The sequence below is a fragment of the Callithrix jacchus genome, chromosome 1 (assembly GCF_049354715.1).
Source record: "Callithrix jacchus isolate 240 chromosome 1, calJac240_pri, whole genome shotgun sequence".
NCBI classification, from domain to species: Eukaryota; Metazoa; Chordata; class Mammalia; order Primates; family Cebidae; genus Callithrix; species Callithrix jacchus.
In genome coordinates, this window is record NC_133502.1 from 148,536,494 (window position 1) to 148,559,221 (window position 22,728).

The 22,728-nt window shown below is 43.7% G+C and overlaps 1 protein-coding gene and 1 long non-coding RNA gene across 3 annotated transcripts in view; one reads left to right on the forward strand and one right to left on the reverse strand.

Moving 5' to 3' along the window:
• Window positions 1-13,190: 13,190 nt before the first annotated feature.
• LOC118143577 (uncharacterized) lies at window positions 13,191-21,469 on the reverse strand. The gene is made up of 3 exons (XR_013526898.1): window positions 20,368-21,469; window positions 19,918-20,048; window positions 13,191-15,395 (listed from the first exon to the last, which is right to left on the reverse strand). It is a non-coding gene; the product is annotated as an uncharacterized LOC118143577 (long non-coding RNA).
• Window positions 20,686-22,728, forward strand: part of TMEFF1 (transmembrane protein with EGF like and two follistatin like domains 1) — a 99,331-nt gene continuing 97,288 nt past the window's right edge. For both annotated transcript variants that reach the window (XM_054258361.2, XM_035253076.3), the window contains exon 1: window positions 20,686-21,275. Coding sequence is in view for 1 of the 2 variants with exons in the window: in XM_035253076.3 (XP_035108967.1) it covers window positions 21,083-21,275 (193 nt within the window). In the remaining variant the exon portion in view is untranslated. The remainder of the gene's footprint in view (window positions 21,276-22,728) is intronic.

A 22,728-nucleotide genomic window follows, 5' to 3' on the forward strand; every position in this document is an offset into this window, starting at 1 on the left:
TCCTCCTGCATAATCTTGGAATTTGGGGGCTGTGGACTGTAAGTTCGGTAAGGTGCACATATACTTACTATTTATGCACTGCACACAACTTAAAATGGATATGAATTTATTTTAAACACTGAATTATATTTTCAGTGTCTTAGAGGAATTGGTTATTTGAAAGAAGCCTGTGAAGACTAGTCTTCTTTGAAAGAAAGGATCCTTTTATAAGGATTTATGTTCTTAATTTAGTTTTTACCAAATGGACCCTTTAGAGAAAGAAGCATCGGGATAAAGCCCCAATCTTCAGTGGTTTGTAGAAGACAGAACCCAATGCTTCATGCCCTCTTACCTTTTCAGGATTAGGACAGGGAACAGCAGACCCTAAACATATATATGAACTGAGCAAAGACTGCCTTTGCTTCACCTATTGACGCATCTAAGAACCTCGTTAATATGCAGGGTACGGAGTGGGGTCTGAGATTCTACATTTCTTGCAAGTTCCTAGTTTATGCCAGTTCTGCTTGTTTGGTCACCATACTTCTGAACAGCAAGGTTTCAGAGGACTCTGAAGTTTTTATTTTTTCTCAAAAATTTGGTTTAGGTATGTCTTTATGTACAGTGGTGCTAGATATAATTCTCTCTCTCAGAACTTATAACCATACAGAAAACAATGCAGAAGAACACAAAAAATGCTTTCACACAGTAGTGTATTTTAAGGAACTATAAAAGCATTGAACTAATTTCTAACTTTACACATAGAGGATAATTAAACCAGCAGCCTAAAGCACCTTGCTCTACTGTTAATGGTACTTATGAGTTTATAACAGTAGCTTCTAACCTTGGCTATGCATTAGAAACAGCATTTTATAGATAATTAGTCACACTGCGTCCCACTTCCAGAGGATTCTGATTCAATTGACCTGGGCTGGGGAATTGTCCTCTGTACTTTTCAGAAGCTTTACAGGGGATTATGATGCATAATTGGGATTGAGAATCACTGATGTAGCATTCACAAATGTGTCTCATTTTATTCTTAATCCCGTGAAGCCATGCAGAAGGAAGGAAATGATGCTCAGAGAAGAACCACCTGGTGCCAAGCCGTAGCTAGCAAATGACAAAAAGCAGAACCTCAATCCCAGATTTCTTGACTCAAAAATGTGTAGCCCAAACTGCCTGCCCTTGTCCCATTCCTTGAGCTTTATCATGGATTGGTTTTATCCTGAGAGCCAGGTCACATTACAGGGTACTTGTTGCAGTGTCTCCATTTGTGAACTAGTATATCATAATTCATTTCACTTTTGAGCAGTTTCTGACCTGAGGTAGAAATGCAATAACCGTCTCTTGGTAGGTGCTGTAGGGAATAGACAGGTAAATATTAAGACACAGTTCATCATCCTTCACCTTGGGAAGTTATGGACACAGCCCAGTAGGGAATGTAACAGCTATCATGCTTGATCCGTGCATGTTTTCAAAGTGCACTTGTACCTCAGCAGAGAGCTAAGAAGCTTGAAGGAAGTCTTCATGGAGGAAATGGCACTGGAGCTAAGTCTTCAAAGTTGGCATTTGGTAGGTGGAGATTTGGAAACCAGAGGAATTTCACTAGATGCAAGGTCCTGTTGAAGATTTAAGATAATGAGACACATAATTGAGAGGCAGTGAGAGCATGGAGAATTTCCAAATTTGGGCAGTAACATGATCAGAACTGTACTCGAGGAAGAACAGTAGAAGAAGGAATTGAGTGGAGAGAAGACTGGAGTCAGGGATACCAGGTAGCAGGGTTTGTCCCTGGTTAGGTAGGATGAGTTGATAACAGGGTCCAGAAGAGGTTGCAGTAAAAACAAGAGAGACATCTGGGCACGGTGGCTCAGGCCTGTAATCCCAGCAGTTTGGGAGGCCAAGGTGGGTGGATCACCTGAAGTCAGGAGTTTGCGACCAGCCTGGCCAACATGGTAAAAACCCTGTCTCTACTAAAAATACAAAAAATTAGCCGGACATGGTGGCGGGTGCCTGTAATCCTAGCTACTCGGGAGGCTGAGGCAGGAGAATCACTTGAACCTGGGAGGCAGAAGTTGCAGTGAGCCAAAATCACTCCATTGCACTCCAGCCTCAAAGTAAGATTCCATCTCAAAAGAACAAACAAACAAACGAGAGAGACCAGTGCAAAGGGCATTTATTGCCAAAGCAGAATCAGTAAGGCGTGGCAGTTGACCATGTTTGTTGGAGAGAAGGGATGAGATTTTAAAGCCACATGTCTGAAAGAATGATGCCGCTGACTGAAATAAAGGAAGAAAGGATGTATTTCTGGCTCCAACATGTCCTAGGAAGGCCTAGACACAGATCAGTGCTATGCCTCCCTCTCAACCTCAAACACCAATACCTCCATGCTTCTCTTTGGCTACTATGTCTTTTCTCTGACTTCTGCCTCTTCAGCTCTCTGGGCTGCTGCTTCCACCTGTTCATCTGACTTAGACCCTCCCTGCTGGGTCCTTGGTCACCTACTCATTTGGTGCTTCCTCTGCCATCAGTACCTCCATTGCAGCCAGTGGGATGTCATTCACCATCCCTTATATTTGCTTCCCACTAGGAAGACGAGGAGAAGTTATTTCTTTCTCTTGTGCTCCAATTTATCTCTAGAGAGTTGGTATCCACAATTTAAAAAAATGTTCCATATTGTATAAATAAGCATTTGCTGAGAGGGGCTGTTAATCCACATCATGCCCTTTTTATAAAAATTCAAACATGGAATCCTACATTATTATGCATCACAATCTCTGAAAATGTCTTAGGATTTTTGCAGGGGGAATATTAAATGCATTGTTTTGTTTTGAAGAGACTTGACATGCAGAGGAAGAGAGGTGGCATGGTGGGAGGGTACATCTGAGTTGTCAACAGCGTCTTGAGTGTCAGGTCAATTACATCAGCACTTGGACTGGACCAGAGGAAAGGAATGATTCTGCCTCCTGGGAATGTCAGAAGGACCTGATGATTATATTTGGCAAAGCCACGAGGAGTGACTTTGAATGTCATTGCTAAGAATTACCCTTTGAGTAGCATTTCTGGATGTCTGGGCTTTTCAAATCAATGAATCTTCTCTTTTGCTGTGGCTTTTCTTTCTGTTGGACTGGTTCCCAGGGGGTCCTCTTGTTTGTTATTGCCTTTGCTTTTATATCAGTTCATGTTTTCTCTTCTGTCATCTTCTTTCCCAGCCCTGTTCCTCCGCCCCCTCCTTCTACACTCACAACAGCTTCCACTCTTTCCTGTTTCGAGGTGGAAGCATGTAAGAATGCATGTGAGGGGGATGCTTGCCAAAGGACAGCATATTCAACATCTGGTATCAACAAGGTAATGTTTAGCTTTAGGCTAGCCAGACTACTGATGACTTGCTTCTATGCTGCATCTGCTGCTTTTTGTGTTGATGGGACTCAGAAATGGTAGGAAAGGTCATCAGTGATCCATGACTACAACAAATTCTTTTCCTAATTATGTCATATGTTATTCCCCTCAACACAACTTACTAATCTCTGTCTCAGTTTCTCCATCCGTGAAAGTGGTGTAATACTTATCTACCTCCCTCGAATGTTGTGAAGATTAGTATATGTTGGTAAAACACTTTTAAAATAAAGACTGATATAAAGCATTTTAACATTATTGTTGTCTTTGGGATATGGGTGCCCTCCTTTAAAGAGGCTGCCCTGTAGGGGAAGTATCCCAGGTGTACCGTGGTTTAGGAACACTCAATATCTAAAATTTCCATAACAAATACAAGAGTGTGATTGTTTCCCTTCTTCTTTTTTAACCTCATCTCAGGCTCTACTTTCAGATTATTTTCTTTATGAAAAATTTCAACATGGTATTTCTTTAAATAGGCTTCTGGTGCATTTAGAATGAGTTTCAATTTATAGAAGTGATTTATGCAAGATTTAAAAGAACACATCTATTGAACCTCTATTACCCAATACAACTGTTAGGTTTGCAAGCTGATTATTAACCTAACAGCGAAGTTTATCATCATTAGGTGGAAAACTTTGGTTTCTGCATTATCTAGATGTCCAGATTGCATATGAAAGTTCTCTCACTGTAGGTACTGATTGGAATGGACAGAATGGTGATCTTTTTATTTCTGAATTAGAGGATCTGTAGTGCCACTTCTAAAATGCCTTTACAACACAGACAGTTTTGGGGGAAAAGGCTAACCATGCATGCTTACTAAAGGACTGACACAGTCAGTCCATGAGATAGGGAAATGGAATATGGGTTCTCTTTCTTAACTCCTGGTGACTGCTAAGAGGTTTAAGCAGGCTCTGGTTTGTTTTCTTTTCTATGGGGAAACTTCAAAATCTTGTTATTTTAAGACATTTTTTTTTTTTTTTTTTTTTTTTTTTTTTAATCAAAAGACTACTTGCTATGATGGAAATACTCTAAGTGGCAGTGGAAGGTAAGGCTCTAATTCTTTTTCTGTCTCATCATCTGGTTCAGCTTCCAGCATAAACAAAAAGGAAATTCAGAGGCTGATGCTGTGCTGGTGAGGTGCCTATAGATTTAGATTCTTATCTATGAGTCTCCAAAGAGTTTCTTGGAATGGGCTGGGTGGTCTTCAATATTCTGTGGGACTGGAGGGCAGTCACTACAGTCATTCAGGCATTGAGAAATCTGGGGTATGACTGTGCAAATGTCTCCTGTGGTCACCCTTATTCCCAGGCTGGACGGGCAGGAGTTATCCAGGGGAAGCTTTTCTCAGGGCAGAAGTACAAAAGGGCAAGCCCAACTATAGAAGAACATTTATGATTCAGTGTTACATCTGCTAACATCTCCTTGGCCACCGCATGAAGCTCTTAGTCAAGAGGAGGGACGTCGACTCCACCTAAGAAGGTGAGGAGTGGAGGAACACTAATCTATCACAAAATCACACCAAGTGGGAAGGGAACTAGGGAGATACCAGGGAGTTGAGATTATATTGCAAATCAAGGAACAGGGAACCCAGGGAACAAATGCATCCCCATTTCTCATTTTCTGCTGAGACATTTCTTCATTACTTCTTTCCTTCCTCTAAATTTGTTTTTCATTTGGTTGGGGAGGCTTTAAAATGGTGATAATAATAGAAGACCCTTCAAAGCGTTGTTGGATTAAATGAGTGATGTATGTATTTAGAATACTGCCTGGTATAAATAATATACATTTTAGCTATTTTCTTTTTCAAGGTCGTATGGCTTCTACGTAGGGATGGCGAGATCTGAACCCAAGTGGTCTGGCTCGAGAGTTCATGCTTTTAAGAATCACAGTACATGCCGGGCGCGGTGGCTCATGCCTGTAATCCCAGCACTTTGGGAGGCCGAGGTGGGTGGGTCACGAGATCAAGAGATGGAGACCATCCTGGCCAACATGGTGAAACCCCGTCTCTACTAAAAATACAAAAAATTAGCTGGGCATGGTGGCACATGCCTGTAATCCCAGTTACTTGGGTGGCTGAGGCAAGAGAATCGCTTGAACCCAGGAGGCGAGGTTGCAGTGAGCCAAGATTGCACCGTTGCACTCCAGCCTGAGCAACAAGAGCAAAACTCCATCTCAAAAAAAAAAAAGAATCACAATACAGGTCTGGTGTGGTGGCTCACACCTATAATCCCAGCACTTTTTGGGGCCAAGGCAGTGGATCACCTGAGGTCAGGAGTTTGAGACCAGCCTGGCCAATGTGGCAAAACCCTGTCTCTACTAAAAATACAAAAATTAGCCAGGTGTGTTGGTGTACGCCTGTAATCCCAGCTACTCAGGAGGCTGAGGTGGGAGAATGGCTTAAACCTGGGAGGCAAAGTTTGCAGTGAACCTAGATCGCACCACTGTACTCCAGTCTGCGTGATGGAGCAAGACTCTATCTCAAAAAAGAAAAGTAAAAAACAGAAAAGGAAAGAAAAAAGAATTGCAATACATCTGGGAGTGGTGGCTTATGCCTGTAATCCCAGCACTTCGGGGCACTTTGGAAGGCAAGGGCGGGAGGATCACTTGAGCCCAGTAGTTCAAGGCCAGTCTGGGTAACATAGTAAGACTCTATATTTTTTAAAAAACGTTTAAAAATATTAATAAAAAAGAATTATAATACATAGCCCTTTTTTTTTGAGACAGAGTCTTGCTTTGTCGCCAGGCGCCAGACTGGAGTGCAAATCTCAGCTCACTGAAACCTCTGCCTCCTGGGTTCAAGCAATTCTCCTGCCTTAGCCTCCTGAGTAGCTGGGACTACAAGTGCACACCACCACGCCCAGCTAATTTTTGTATTTTTTAGTAGAGACTGGGTTTCACCATGTTGGCCAGGATGTTCTCGATCTCTTGACCTCATGATCAACCCACCTCAGCCTCCCAGAGTACTGGGATTACAGGTGTGAGCCACCGTTCCTGGCCTATACACGGCCTTTATATTCAGCATCTGAGTTCAAATCTTAGCTTTGCAAAGATGTGACCTCCTATTAGACCATCATCTGCAAAATACCTACTTCTCATGATTTCTATGATCTCGTGAGAATGTCAATATAAAGAGCCTTGAAAACTGTAAAATCAAACCCCCTAAAATCCCACAAAAACAAACCCACAAAACCTCTAACCCTCTATTCTGTTTTTTTGTGTTACAAGAGCCTAAGACTATCTCTTCTCCCGTCACAAAACCTCATCTTAATTTGCCTCCCAGCCTTCCCACTCTGACACTCCTTGAACACAATCATCAGTCTCAGTTTCAAAGCCAGGTTCTGTGAAATTTCTACTGTCAATCCTCTACCTGGAATGCTCTTAGCTTCTCTGCAACCCCTTCCCATCACCTATACTGCTGAAGTGTTACCCATTCTTCAAGGTCAAGTGAACAACTAGAACCTGGGCTCTGGTCCCAGCTTTGTGGTCAAGTTACTAGGTCTCTCTGGATACTAATTTCTTTGTGAGATAAGGGTGTTGGAGAAGATCCCTAGATTCATGTTTGAATTAGTCTAATTCTGAAATTAAACTAACTTTTTCAATTTACTACATGTAACCCAAGTTTTCAATTTCACCTCCTTAAAAGGTAATGTGTACATAAATGAATTCAAATACTATCTGCAAGTGGATCAGCCCCAAGGTTGAAAGCAACATTCTTGAATGTTACTGATAGGAGGATAATTATTGTATTATACTTAAACTGTTTATAAATGCAATCTAAATATAGGCAATACAAGAATTTCTATACAATGGGAACAGAAAGGTTGCTGCTCCAATTGTCATTTTCCCTACAAAATGTAATTGACTACTGTTTATTTCAAACTGTCCAATTCTATAGATTATAGGACACTTCTATTTTATAAATTTCCCCATTCTAAGGCAATCATGGGCCCAGAATATGTAGATTTTTGTATGTCCTTTAAAAATTCTAATCAATTGATTATAGTAAATGATTTCTATTGTAAAACTAGGGCTAGCTGAAAACCTACTTCAAATGAAGGAAGTCAGATTTATTGAACATCTGTGATCTTTAGGCATATTCATGTACTATTTCATTTAATTCTTAAAATAGTCTGCAGATGTAAGTAACAATATTCATATTTTATAGAGAAGTAAGTGAAGCTTGGAGAGGTTAAAGTGACTTGTTCAAAATTATATACCCAAAGTTCTGGAGATGGATAGTGGTGATGGCTACACAGTGACGTGAATGTACTTAATGCCACTGAACTGTACACTTAAAAGTGGTTAAAATGGTAAATTTTGTGTCATGTTTCACCACAATAAAGAAAAAGAAATCACATAGCCAGTAAATAGCTTAACTAGATTTAGATTCCAACTCAGTAGGCTTTGACTGGTCTGCTTATGACATGGGAGAAAATCAGCACACTGATTGGGTGGTTATGTTCGTAAAGATCTGCCAGGAGACTGAGGGGCCTGAAGCAAAAAAAGGCAGAGAGAATAGCTAAGTGAGGTTGTAAGTGTCAGCAACAGCTAAGATGGCAACCCCAATTCCATCTAATAGCAAACTGAGGACTAGTGAACAAGGGAAAAAAAAAGAGATAGTCGATTAGGTTTGCCATTTAGATTAGTGTTTCTGAACTGTTAGTATGCATAGGAATCATCTGGATATCTTACTAAAATGCAGATTTTGATTCAGTTAGTCCATGGACTAACTGATATATATCAAGAATTGAGATCACTCTAACCTCCTGTGAGGCAGTTATCTAAGTGTGGCTGTCAGATCACTTGCAACAGAGAATCTGGGGTGCTTTCACAAAGCAAACTAGACCTACTGAATCGGGATCTCTGAGGTGGGATTGGAATGTACGCCTGTAACAAGCTGCCCATTTACTTGTTATGTATATGATGTTTGAGAACCACTGCTAATAGGACATTATCATGTCGTGATAATTAAAATCTTTTCACTTGCATACCCATTGCTAGTTTGTAAATGCTTTTCGTATACTGTTTCTCCTGTACCTGTACAGTAGGCTGATGAAGCTGATACCATTAGCCCCACTCTGCAAATGAGGAGAATGGCATCTCTAGTCTTCAGTGCTGGACTCAAAGGTTTTCTGACTCCCAGGAAAGCATTCTTATTATTTTGTGGCTTGCTCTCCCACTTTACCATATCTTTACTTATACTCCTACACAAATTATAAGTTCTTTTATGTCTAAAAAGCTTTGCAGAGCAATTTTCTTGCTATGATGCTTTTAAAGATTTCAATCTAATTTAGCACATTAAGCAGCACAGTTCATGCTTATAAGCATAAAGTTATTCAAGGTCATGGCAAAAAAATGTTTGGTGAAGTAATTAAGAAATAGTTTGCACAGAGTTTGTTTTTATTTTAATCTTTTCTTAACCCTTTACCTACATTTATCAATGAACGGTTCGTTTTCCTCTCTTTCTGTCTTTCAACCATTTGAAAGAAAGTTATAGACATCATGACACTTCACCCCTAAATACTTCAGCATGTATCTACCAAAAATAAGAAAATTCTCCTAGATTACTATAATCCCATCATTACACCTAGGAAAATTAACATTAATTCAGTATCATCTAATAGTCTACACTCATATTTCTGCAGTTACCTTTTTTTTTGAGACGAAGTCTCACCCTCACCCAGGCTGGAATGCAGTAGCGCCATCTTGGCTCACTGCAACCTCTGCCTCCTGGGTTCAAGCGATTCTCCTGCCTCAGCCTCCTGAGTAGCTGTGACTACAGGCCTGTGCCACCACAACTGGCTAATGTTTTGAATTTTTAGTAGAGACAGGCTTTCATTGTGTTAGCCAGGATGGTCTCGATCTCCTGATCAAGTGATCTGCCTGCCTCGGCCTCCCAAAGTGCTAGGATTACAGGTGTGAGCCACCGTGCCTATTTTAATATCTTTTATTGTGGTTTATTTTTTTCTAATCCAATTAAGGTTTATTGTATTTGGTTGTTTTGTCTCTTTAGTCTAAATAATCTAGAACAAACCTCTCTTCTTATCTTTTGTTTTTCATGACATTAAATTTCTTTTCAAGTCCAGGCCTTATAAAGTACCCTCACATTCTAGATTTATTTGATTACTTCCTCATGATTAGATTCAGGTTCAACTTTGTCAGCAAGGGTATCATGTAGATAAATGTCACAAACCTCTCATTGCATCATTTCAGGAGACCCATGGTGGCAAATTGTCCCTAAGTTTGATCACCTAGTGGAGGCAATAGTAGTCAGATCTCTCCATTATAAAGTCATTTTCACTCATGGCTAGTAAGTTAAGGTGGGGTGATGCTTTAAGCCAGTGAATGTTGTCTCCTCATAACCTTTCACCCAATGGTTTTGGCATACACTGATGATCCTTATCTGATTCCGTCATCTCACTGAAGTTTGCAAAGTGGAGATTAAATCAGTCTTGACTATTTGTCAGCATTCATATGGAAAGAAGGTATGCTGGGTCTGAGAACATCTGAATTTAGGTTACCTCAAATCATGCTGGCTACTTAGAAGGCAAAGACTCCTTTTACCACATGTTTCTTAAGAGATCATCTCCCGGCCGGGCGCGGTGGCTCACACCTGTAATCCCAGCACTTGGGGAGGCCGAGGCGGGTGGATCACGAGGTCAAGAGATCGAGACCATCCTGGTCAACATGGTGAAACCCCGTCTCTACTAAAAATACAAAAAAATTAGCTGGGCATGGTGGTGCGTGCCTGCATCCCAGCTACTCAGGAGGCTGAGGCAGGAGAATTGCCTGAACCCATGAGGTGGAGGTTGCGGTGAGCCGAGATCGCGCCATTGCACTTCAGCCTGGGTAACAAGAGTGAAACTCCGTCTCAAAAAAAAAAAAAAAAGAGATCGAGACCATCTTGGTCGACAAGGTGAAACCCCGTCTCTACTAAAAATACAAAAAATTAGCTGGGCATGATGGCGAGTGCCTGTAATCCCAGCTACTCAGGAGGCTGAGGAAGGAGAATTGCCTGAACCCAGGAGCGGAGGTTGCGGTGAGCCGAGATCGCGCCATTGCACTCCAGCCTGGGTAACAAGAGCGAAAACTTCGTCTCAAAAAAAAGAGATTATCTCCCTTAGAACTCCTTTGCTGGGGTGGGGAGTACAGGGGACAGTTTTTTTCCCCATGCCAGCCAACACCCACCTGAGAGAAAAGACTCCTAACTTCCTCCTCCTAAGCATCAGGGCTTTAGGTTGCCTCTGGTGCTATCCATCTCTCCTAAGCTCTGCTGGGAGAACATAGAAGCTGTGATCCAGTAATTTCCTCAGAATCTCAGAATCCTAACTACAAACTACCTCCATCAGCCCCCATTCTACCTTCCTTCTTACTACAAAGAAGAAAGTGTCTTCTATCTGTGCTCTGAATTCCACTCCTTCTTGTCTTCTCAAGAATCTTATGCAACTGATTATCCTTTTTCTTGTGTTGTTATGTTCAAGTCTCCCGTTGCTTCCTTATTGGATTTTTATCATCATCATTTAAATATTTTATAGTCTTATCTTAAAAAGTCCTTTCTCTTCCCAGTCACCTTTAGCTTTGTTTCTCTTCTTCCCTTAACAGCTGAGCTGTCTAAACATTCTGTCTCTACTTCCTACTTCATTTTTTTTTTTTTTTGAGATGGAGTTTCCTTCTTATGCCCAGCCTAGAGTGCAGTATCGAGATCTTGGCTCACTGCAAACTCCACCTCTCAGGTTCAAGGGATTCTCCTGCCTCAGCCTCCCAAATAGCTGGGATTACAGGTGCCTGCCATCATGGCCAGCTAATTTTTATATTTTTAGTAGAGACGGGGGTTTCACCATCTTGGCCAGGCTGGTCTCGAACTCCTGACCTCGAGTGATTCATCTGCCTCAGCCTCCCAAAGAGCTGGGATTGCAAGTGTGAGACACTGCTCCTGGCCTCTACTTCCTACTTCTTACTCAGTCTCAACAAACTCTTCTGGATTCTGCTCCTACCACTTTACCAAACAGCTTTTACTAAGATCACTGATGACTTGTAAGTAAGTGTATTCACTGGACTCATTTTGCTTTACCTATCAGCAGCATTTGACCAGTTGACCACATCCTGCTTTTTGAAACACTTTTGTTCCTTGGTCACTATGACACTGCTCTTTCCTGCTTTCCTTCTGAACTTTCTGACAGTTCTGTCACAGTTAGTTACCTCTGTCGGTGTTCTTCAGCTTCAGCCTAGTCCTCTTCTCTGATTCTATAAAATCTCATTAAATCATCACACTCACTTTCATGACTTCAATTAATTTACCCTCTGATGCCTTCCACCTTTATATGCCAAGCATAAATCTCTCTTCTGAGCACCAGGCCTATAAATTCAACTGCTACTGGACACCTCCATCCAGATGCCTCACTGGCCCCTCAAATTCATTGTGACTAGAACTAAACTCATCATTTTCTTGCCAAACCTGCTTTTTTGTCCAGAGTTTCCTATTTTATTAAATGCCACTGAATCTGGAGATAACCCTTGCTTGATATTTTTTCTTCCTCACCTCCCACATCTAGTCAGTTACCAAGTTCTGCTGATTTTACCCCCTAAATTCAATTCATTTACTTTTCCCCATCTTCCCTAGTCCGAGCAAGCATCCTCACTCATCTGGACCACTGTGATAGCCCCCTCATGGTTTCCCTGCATATATTCTGCCTTTCCAATCCATTCTGCATACTGCAGCCCAAATGATTTGTAACAGCTTTGATAAGATGTAATTAACATAACTTATAGTTCACCCATTTAACCAAGTGACCTTTTAAAAACACAAATCTGAGCAGGTTATTCCCTGCTTATGATTTTGAAATCAAGTCTGAATCCTTATTCTAGCTTAAAAGGTCCACATGATCTGCCTCTTGCTTCCTGAAGTCCCCAACTTCATTCTGTCATTCACTTTCCAGACTTCATCCATGGTTGCCTTTTCTCTATTTCTTGAACTTGCCATATTCTTTATTGCATTTTTACACATTGATCTTTTTTCTTAGAATACTGTTCCCTCTCTACCACTTTCTTTTTTTTGAGACAGAGTTTCACTCTTGTTACCCAGGCTGGAGTGCAATGGTGCAATCTCAGCTCACTGCAACCTCTGCCTCCTGGGTTCAGGCAATTCTCCTGCCTCAGCCTCCTGAGTAGCTGGGATTACAGGCATGCGCCACTGTGCCCAGCTAATTTTTTGTATTTTTAGTAGATGGGTTTCACCATGTTGACCAGGATGGTCTCGATCTCTTGACCTCGTGATCCACCTGCCTCGACCACTTTCTAACTCTTTAGTCTTCGCGCTGCAGCTTAAATATCACTTCTTCTGGAAGCTTTCCTTGATACTCCCAGTGCCTGGTATGGTATGGGGTCGGATACATTCACAATCATTTGCAAAAGCCTTCGCATTTAAAGTTTGACTTCCCTGTTAGACTATAGGACAGGGATGGTGTTTATCTTGTTCACCTTTGCATCCTCACTGCCTAACATGGTTACCGAGCACATAATGTGCAATCTCTAAACATTGTTGGATGAATGCTGGGTGAATGGGGGTATTGTTACCAAGATCCATGCCCTGCCCTGCCCCCTGCTCTCATCGTTGTTGAAGTCACCACTACCAAAGCTGCCTTATGTATTATTACTATTGTTCTGTGCTGAGAGAAATAGCTTCAGAATTTGGTCATGTTGTTTCACTTCTACATCTCCCTTAATCAGGAAACTAGACTAAGTGCTGAGTCCAACAATATTGACCCTTATGCTGAACCCCCAGGCCATTAGACTTTAGGTAATAATTTTTAACTGGGAGCAAGGGAGAATAATTAAAAATCTGTTGATTCAAGTTTACATGTACATACACAGATGAGTTGATAAATACAGTAATGGATGCATGAATACACACATGTAAATGTGCATGTACAAACACAGGGCCCAGCTGTCATACTCCAATATACATACATACACTTTCTCACAGAGGCAACCTGATATATACTCACTCCTTACATATGTACACAGAGTAAAATGACATATGCTTGGCACTTATGCATATGTACAGAGGCAAGCTGATACACTCATTACATATGTACACACAGGCCAATGGCATATGGTCAATACATATGTATACATACAGAGGCAAGCTGACATACTTAAACACACACAGTGGTAAAATATAATTATTTAGTTCCATTTGACTCACTGCAATTCCTTCAGGTACCTAGCTCCTTGTGTTCTCTCTCTTTCATAATTCTTGGCTCAGTGGATGCCATTCTCAAGTTCCCAGGTTCTCAGCTGAAACCTCTTGTCCTTCCCTTTGACCCACCTGGCTTTTTGTCAGAACTTTTCCTCCCAGCAGCTTGATTGCCTCTGCCAGTTACCAGGGTGCCATCCTGCAGGTCTCTCTAGTACCCAGCCAGCCCAGATGAGCTCTTTTCACTGTTGACTTTAACGTTTTGGGTTTTGATTCAAAGTGTAGGCTAGGCTTTGGAGTTAGACAGACCTGGTCCTAGCCCTGTTGCCCATTAACTATGTAACCTTGGGCAAATTACCTAACCTCTCCAAACCTCAGTTTTCTCATCTATACAATTAAGATAATAGTACCTTCTCAGGCCAGGCAAAGTGGCTCACACCTGTAATCCTAGCACTCTGGGAGGCTGAGATGGGAGGATCAATTGAGGCCAGGCGTTCAAAATCAGCCTGATCAACAAAGTGAGACCGTCATCTCTTAAAAAAAATTAAAAAATTAGCCAGGCATGGTGGTGCACACCTATAATCATAGCTATTCAAGAGGCTGAGGCTGGAGGGTTGCTTTAGTGCCCAGGAGTTCAAGGTTACAGTGAGCTATGATCATGTCACTGCACTGCACTCCAGCCTGAGTGACAGAGTATGACCCTGTCTCTAAAAAAAAAAGACTAGGTTTTTTGTTGTATTACATTAGATAATACATGCAGAGTTCTTAGTTTGGTATATAAGTACAGTTAATGGCAACTGCCACTAACAATAACTAACATTTATTATGTGCTTAGTATGCGACTCCCACTTGTAGCTAATGATTGAGTACTTATGAGGTAATAAACATGGTTATAAGCACTTCACACACATCACATCTATGAACCCACTTTATTCTTACAATAACCTTATGAAGCAGATAAAAATTTGATCTCCATGTTACAGATGATCAAACGGAGGCACCAAGAAGTTAAGTAATTTGGCCAAGTTCATATTGCTGGCAAATAGCAGAGCTAAGATGCAAACCCAGATGGTTTGGTTCCAGAGCCTACACTCTTAATTACTATGCTATACCTCCTACTTCCATTTACATGTGATTGTCTTGCTCAGAGAAGCTATTTCTTTGGTACACTCCTTTATGAGGTAAAACCCTTGGAGAAATTTTTGAATTGCGGCTGAAAATTTCCATTTGCTGACAGATCAAGAAAAACGTTACTTCTGTATTCAGAGCAATGCTGAACAATTGAATGACAAGAAGACCTGCCGGAAAAACCCAGAGATGTCTCCTCGGTTTCTCTACCCACTCACAGGGACTGTTTGGGTGAGAAGCGACAATGACAGTGATGAAGCCTGTTCTCCTTCAGGCAGAGTTAGGATGCCTTTTTGCATTCCCATAGCGCTTTTGTTCTGTAACCCTTGCCTTCTTGGCTTCTACCTTGTCTGTGTAATTGAGGACCAGTTAGGGGAAGTGGATAAGAATAACAGTGATTTCAGCCAGACTCCCCACCAATGTCATCACAAGAATCTTTGAATAGAATCACAAGAAACACAAGAAAATCTCCTGACACTCTTGCAAGGGGGTCAGGATGGCTTGCGAAGACTCTTTGGTGCCTGCAGTCTTGATAATGCCAATTTTTTGCTTCAGATTTTTTGTGTTAGATGATGATGCTTCTCCATCTTCTCCTGCTAGTGATGTGGTGGGGCTCTGTAGTCAGAACGAACCAGGTGACTCCAACTTCTTCACCTTGTGGCCTTGGGTACTTGACCTCATTAGGCCTTTGTTTTCTTATCTATAAAATGGAAATAATACTTACCAAAAAGGTGGGTGGGAAGATTAATGACAACAAATGCGAAGTGCCTGGGACATAGACATACCTGGGTCATAGCAAGTCCTCGGTGTATTATGATCACGGCTCAATCCAGCAATTACTCTCTCCCACTGATATTATTATCAGGTCTCCCCTATTAGACCATAAGCTCTATGAGAATGAGGGACTTTGTTTTGTTCACTGCTGTTTCTCTGTATACAGTGCCTGGATCACAGTAGGTGCCCAGTAAATATTGGTTGAATCGATGAATGAAGTCCTAAACAAGTTGACCTTGCTTTTGTAGGTTTTTAGTAAACTGGCTGGCATTCAGATGCTCTTGCTCACAGGAAAGTGTTCCTTCTGCCTGGAGCACTCCCTCTTCACCTGGTTAAGTTCTACTCCTCCTTCTGATCTTAGCACAAGCATCACTCCTTTAGAGCAACTTCTCTGACCTTCCACTTCATTGTATTTGTTAACCATGTTGCAATTTTACTTTTATCTGTATAACTGATTCATATTTGACTGTAAACTTCCTAAGGATAGGGATCAGGTCTGTTGTACTTACCACTGTATATTACCAGGCACTAGGTAATTTGTACCTTCAGTACAAATTTGCTGAATGAATAAATCACATATCCATTTTGCAAAGATCCCCCCTCTAGAAATTGGGGTCCAATTTCACAAATTGGATCAGAGGTCAGTCCCTGGCTTTGCAGTGCTGCACCATAAATCATTGCTTTCCCCTGTTTCTGGGGCAAGCACTGTGACTCCTACTGGGGCCAATTTGTTAGTCCCAAAGTGTCTCATTACTGTTTATCAGGACTTCGTTATGCAGCTGGACCCTCCAGCAGGAGGTCTAGGAAAGCCAGGATATTGGCAGGGCTGGGAGTATGGGATGGGATTTGCCATTTACATCTATCCCACCCTCACTCCATTTATATTTAGTATTTATCATACTGAGTTGTAGTTGTTAATTTTCAGGTGCCTCCCTCTCTCCCACACAGTGAGGGCAGGATCTCTTGCCCCCAGAGTCCACTGTGGTGTGCAGCAAATGCTCATAAGGTTTTCTTGAAGGAATGGAATGTTTTCTATGAGTGAAGCTTAATTGAGAACAGAAATCAACTCATAAGACTATCTCTGACATTTAAAAATAAAAAATCTGAGCCAATAAATCCCTTAACCTGGATAGGGTTTTCTGTTACTTGCAACTGAAAGTACTCCCGTAGAGCATAACTAATGATGTTCAATATAACATCATATTTTTAAACAAAAATCTTGGATCAATTTTCGTTTAAAAATATTCACTTCCTATCCACTCCCTTTCACTTACCTGCATAAGAGAATAAATCTCCTTTGAGCTCAGTTCTGGGACTGATTTTAGCTAGTGAGTTGTTAGCAGACATATACAAGCAGCATGTACAAAGTGCTAGCACAGTTGAGTATGCTGCCTTGTACCACTGCCATCTTAATGACAAGAGTTCGTCCTGGGTATCTACTGTCCCATCAGCTGTGGCCCCAGAATGAATACTAGAATAGTGAATCAGAGCTCAACCAGCACACAGGAGCCAAACCCAGCTGAACCTTAGCTTGAAGCAGAGCCCTCCAGTCAAGCCTAGCCTAGATCAACCAGCCAATCCCCAGCCAATCTCTAGACCTTATGAGAAATGAATGCTCATTGTGGCATGTTGCTGAGATTTTATGGTGGTTTGTTATGGAGCAATAACTGACTGATCAAGGTTAGGTCAGGGTTTTCCAGACTTGACAGTGCATCTGAATTGCCTAGAGAAGTTTAAAATAAATAAGAGATACTTGGGCATTACCTAGACTGTTTAGAGTACTGTTTGGAAATCTACATTCTTTTAAAATTCTCTGGATGGTTTTTATGTAGTGAGTCCCACAGCCTTTTGCTATCTGATATTTTGGGGTCACCAGTATTAAAGCATGTCATGGGTGTTATATTAATTCACCTCTAACAACCTTTACCTCTCAGAGATTATATCATCAAAGTCAGACAATTCTGTTTCTGATGCAGAGTTCTTTTCTAGAAATCTGTGTTAGCTGATTTGGGGAAAGATGCAGATGTAAATTAATTTGTGACTTAGGGCCCCAGGATTTTTTTTTGCTTTTTTTTTTTTTTTTTTGGCAGTCTAGCTCTGTTGTTGCCCAGTGCCCAGGAGGAAGTACAGTGGCATGATCATAGCTCATATGTAACCTTGAACTCCTGGGCTCAACTGATCTTCCCACTTCAGCTTCCTTAATAGCTGAGACTACAGGTGCATGCCACTATGCTGGCTAATTAAAAAAATTTTTTTGTGTGTGGAGACAAAGTCTATGTTGTTCAGATTGGTTTTGAACTCCTGGCTTCAAGCAATCCTCCTGCCTCAGCCTCAGAAAGTGCTGGGATTACAGATGTGAGCCACCCACCTACCCGCCGATGTTTTGCTTTTTATTTAATAATTGACTTCTCTTAGTATTTCTTCCTGGGCTATGGTTAGCAGTGAAATGAAAATTCAAGGCAGAATACTGGGGCTTGGAGAGCCAAAACACAGGTCAGGAAAGAAGTATGGAAGAGGTCAAGTTTAGCAGAGAAGCTGCTGAAGGAGTGGTCTGAGAAGCCTTAGCTGTGGTCTAGCAGTTAGGAATCTGAGATCCCATAGGATTGAGCAAAGCCAGAAGTTCAATTTTTGTAACTATTAGCATGCAGCTAACAGTTTATAGAGATAATAAAATGTTAAAAAATGTAAATTTATTTATATAAAAAGTATGATGAAAGTACAATTTAAAAGAAAGTAGTGGTTTTTTTTTTTTTTTGAGACAGAGTCTCACTCTGTCACCTAGGATGGAGTGAAGGCAAGATCTCAGCTCACTGCAACCTCTGCCTCCCAGTTCAAACAATTCTCATGACTCAGCCTTAGTAGCTGGGATTACAGGCATGCACCACCACACCTGGCTAATATTTTGTGCATTGTTAGTAGAGACAGTAGGAGAATTGTTGGCCATGCTGGTTTTAAACTTCTGGCCTCAAGTGATCCACCTGCCTCCATCTCCTAAAGTGCTGGGATTATAGGTGTGAGCCACCGCACTGGCCAGAAGGAAGTAGCTTTTTGAAATGATAAGCCTGGGCAACATAGTGAGACCCTGTTTCTAATAAAAAAAATTAGCTGGACCTGTTGGCACATACTCATAGTCCCAGCTTCTCAGGAGGCTGAGGTGCAACGATTGCTTGAGCCTGAGAGGCTGAGGCTTCAGTGAGCCATGATCACGCCATTGCATTCCAGCCTGGGTGACAAAGTGAGATACAGTTAAAAAAAAGACAAAAATATTTCATTGAAAAAAATTCAGTTCATATAGAAAAATATAAAGAACAGGTAATTATTACTTATAAGCTGGTCTTTCAGGCATAACCACCATTAATGTATTGCTGGATAGTGTCCTTCACATTTTTTCCTATGGATGTGTACACATATATATTCTAGAAAAATAGGGTTTTCCTATTACTCATTAGTATCCTGCTTTCTCCACATCAGTAAACACTAACCTAATTGTCATCAATGTTAAAGCTGTATAGCACTCCATTGTGCTAAGATGTACCATACATTAGTCTCCACTGATGGACATTAAAGTTATAAAGACTGTGATGAACATCCTAATGCATACACTTTTGTGTGCTTGTCCAGTTATCCTTTAGATAAATTCCAATAAATGGAATTGCTAAAGAGTAAACACATTTTAAAGGTTTTTGATACACAAATTGCCCTCCTGAAATATATAAATAAGTAGTGCTTAGTCTGCCAATTCTTTTAACTCTTGTTAATCATCCAAAGGGAAAAAAATTTTGTGGGTTTTATTTTTATTTTGATTTTTTTTGAGATGGACTTTCACTCTTGTTGCCCAAGCTAGAGTGCAATGGTTTGATCTCGGCTAACTGCAACCTCTGCCTCCTGGGTTCAAGCAATTCTGCTTCAGCCTACCAAGTAGCTGGGATTACAGGCAGTACAGGCATGCGCCACCATGCCTGGCTAATTTTTTGTATTTTTAGTAGAAACGGGGGTTTCACCATGTTAGACAGGATGGTCTCTAACTCCTGACCTCAGGTGATCCATCCACCTCGGCCTCCCAAAGTGCTGGGATTACAGGCATAAACCACTGTACCCGGCCAGGATTTTGTGGTTTTAATCTTTTATTACTGGTGGGTTCAAATCTGTTTTCATGTATTTATTGTTTGTAATTTTTGTGAATAAGAGTCAAGCTTCCCATTTTTCTATAATGTCAACTTTTTCTTCTTGACATACACCTTTATATTAAGTATACTGTCATATTTGCACTAAAGACATTTTTCCTAATGTGGCTTTGCTTGTAGTGGCTTTTCACACATTTCTTAATTTTATGAATCAACTTGATCAGTTTTTCAATAAGACTTAAAATTTCTTCTGGGGTGGGAGGCAATATAATAGTATGAAAAAGGCAGAGGACTTTCACAAAATTCAGCCCATGATCTTATTACCTATGTCTGGGTATCATTTAGCAGGATGTGGTAGGAAGAGCACTGGACTGGGAGTCAGATCACTATGCTTCTCTGGGTCCCAACTTCCTCATCTGTAGAATGGAGATAAGAATGAAAACTCCCTCCTAGGCCTGTAAAAAAAGAATTGAAGAGAATGCACATTAAGAGCTTTCACTAGGCCTTGTATATAGAAAATCCTCTCTAAATCTCAGCTATTGTTGTGGGGAGAGGGCAATACAGACTTTTATAAAACTATCTTCAACTCAATTGTATGTGAGTCTATGGGAATGAGGTGGGGGGTGAGGAAACTAGAAATGTAACCATTCACCCAACATCTCTGAGAACTGCCTGGCAGGAGTCAGAACTTGGGCTCCCATCCTGGTCCTGCCCATTTCTTGGTGGGCGACCTTGGACAAGTCACCTTTACCTCTTCTGCGACTGTTTCTTTACCTAAAAAGTATTGCAGATATTTGACAGACCACCTGCCCTCATTCCCAGTCCTGCTGCTGGGCGAAGGAAACGCTTCAAAAACGCTCATAAAGGGCGGCAAACACGTCAGTTACAGAGCTGCCTACTGCCGAGGGGTGGCCACAACCCCGGCCCCCGCGCCCCCGCCCCGCCGCAGGAACAATAGCTCCCCCGGAGGCGGCGCCGGTCGTGGCCGGGGGCGGAGCTGTCGGCTCGGGCGCTGGGGGTGTGCGCGGGGCGGGGTCGCAGCCACCCCTCCCGCCGGCGACTCCGTCAAGCGCCCCTCACCGGGCGGGCCGGGGTCTTTGTGACGCGGTGGCAACGGCCACGGACACAAAGGGAAGGCGAGGAGGCGAGCGAGGGGCTGGGCCTGCCTCGGGCCCGCGACCCTCGCCCGCCGCGCGCGCGCCCGCTCGCTCCCCTCGCCGCGGTCTCCCCCACGCCGGCTCGCACCCTCGCGCGCACCCTCGCGCGCCCGCGACCCTCGCACGCGCCCAGACCCACCGACTCCGTCCCGAGCGCCGCGGGCCCGGGCCTGGCGGGCGCTGCGGGTGGGGCGGGGATGCTGAGGGGCTGCTCTCCGGCTCCGCGGCGCGGCTGCTAGGAGGCGCCGAGGCAGTGGCGGGGCTGTGGGCGCGCGGCTGGATGCCCCCGGCCTGCGGCTCCCTGCGCTTCCCGCCGTCCAGGGGCGCCAGCCATGGGCACCGCGGCCGCTGAGGCGCCGCTCCGGCTACCTGCCGCGCCCCCGCTCGCCTTCTGCTGCTACACGTCGGTGCTTCTGCTCTTCGCCTTCTCTCTGCCCGGGAGCCGCGCGTCCAACCAGCCCCCGAGTGGTGGCGGCGGCGGCGGGGACTGTCCCGGCGGCAAAGGCAAGAGCATCAACTGCTCAGGTAGGACGGGTCGGAGCCGGCCCTAGGTCTCACCACCTCTCTGTTGCCGCTTCCCTCCTGGTCCCTGCGGTCGGCCAGGCTGGGAAAGACACCGGCGTGGGGGTCCCAGGGATCTGGGCCGGTGGGTGAGCGAGGGCGGAGGGCAGGGCGCGAGGGTGCGGTGTGGCTTGGGGACCGGCGCTGGGGATGGGAGTGGCCGTGCGTGCGTCCGAGTGTGTCGAGTGGCCGGGCGAGGGCGGCCCGGCTCGTGGGGAGGCGGTGGGGCCGGGGCCGGCGAGGCAGAGCAGCAGACAGGGGCTCCCGGCGTGGTCGTGGGTGTGCTCGCGGGAGCGCGTGTTTGTGTTGTGAAGGCTCAGGGGAGGGAGGGCGGCCCCAGGCAGGGATCTGTGTGTGTGTGTGCGCGGAGTGCGGTGGGTGGGAGAGGGCGAGGGGCTGGGCAGGGTAAGGGCGGGGGAGTGACCATGTGCTGGGGAGGGTCTTCCTTAAGGCACTGGGGTCTGGGGGGGGGGGTGTCGTGTGAATAAAGGGAACGGGTTGCCTTGAGGATGCGGGTTGGCGATGCAGAGTGACTGTGTGAGTGTGTGTATGCGGGTGCGTGTGTGTGTTCTTTGGGTTCTGAGATGGGATCTGGGGTCTTGGAGTGACCTCGGGTCTGTGGATATGAGAGGGAATGTCCCAGGGCCTAGAAAGTGATCCTGTGTTTTTGTGTGTTGTGTGTGTGTGACACACCTGGGGCTCAGTTAGTCACCCTTGGGTATTCATTGAAGAGGAGGGATGGGTGCCCTGTAATGAACCCCATTTGTGTCTTTTCAAAGGGAGGGGGTTTGGGAATCATCATCCTGTGTAGGCTTTGGGTGTAGAAAGAGGAAATTAGGTCTCAGGGAGTGCCCTTGTGTAGCAAGGTGTAACCCTGGGTTATTAAAGTGGTGTGGAAAGAGAGAACTGGGTCCCAGGGAAGATGCCTTGCCCGTGTTTGTGTGTTTTGCGGGAAGGCCTGGATATTGGCAGTAGTGGGAGCAAGGGAGTGACCTGTCCCCTCTCTCCAAGGCCGCTTGCCCCCTCACAGCTGTTGGAAACAAAGAGCTTGCTGGGGCTTTAATGGATAACACTGGGGAGGAGGGTCCCGGCAGTAAAGTTCCCTCTTCCTTTCTAAAAGGGTCCCAGAGGCAAACAAGGATTAAGGCCCTGGGGCACAGAGAGGCATTCAGGTCTCCTGGGACGGGGGTTGGGGGGGGGGGGGGGAAGTCCACCTGGAGCTGGCCTAGCAGATGCTAGTGATCATAAGCCACATTCTTGCTAACTTACCATTTTATCATTTCGGAGCCTTCTCTTGTCTTCTTTAAACCAAGGTGGAGTAGGGGGAGGAAGGAGGGACGTCAGGCCAGTAGGAATCTGCCTGACAACCTTTGTACCTTTGGGCTCTCGAAGGGGCATTATTTCTGGAAAAGTGAGG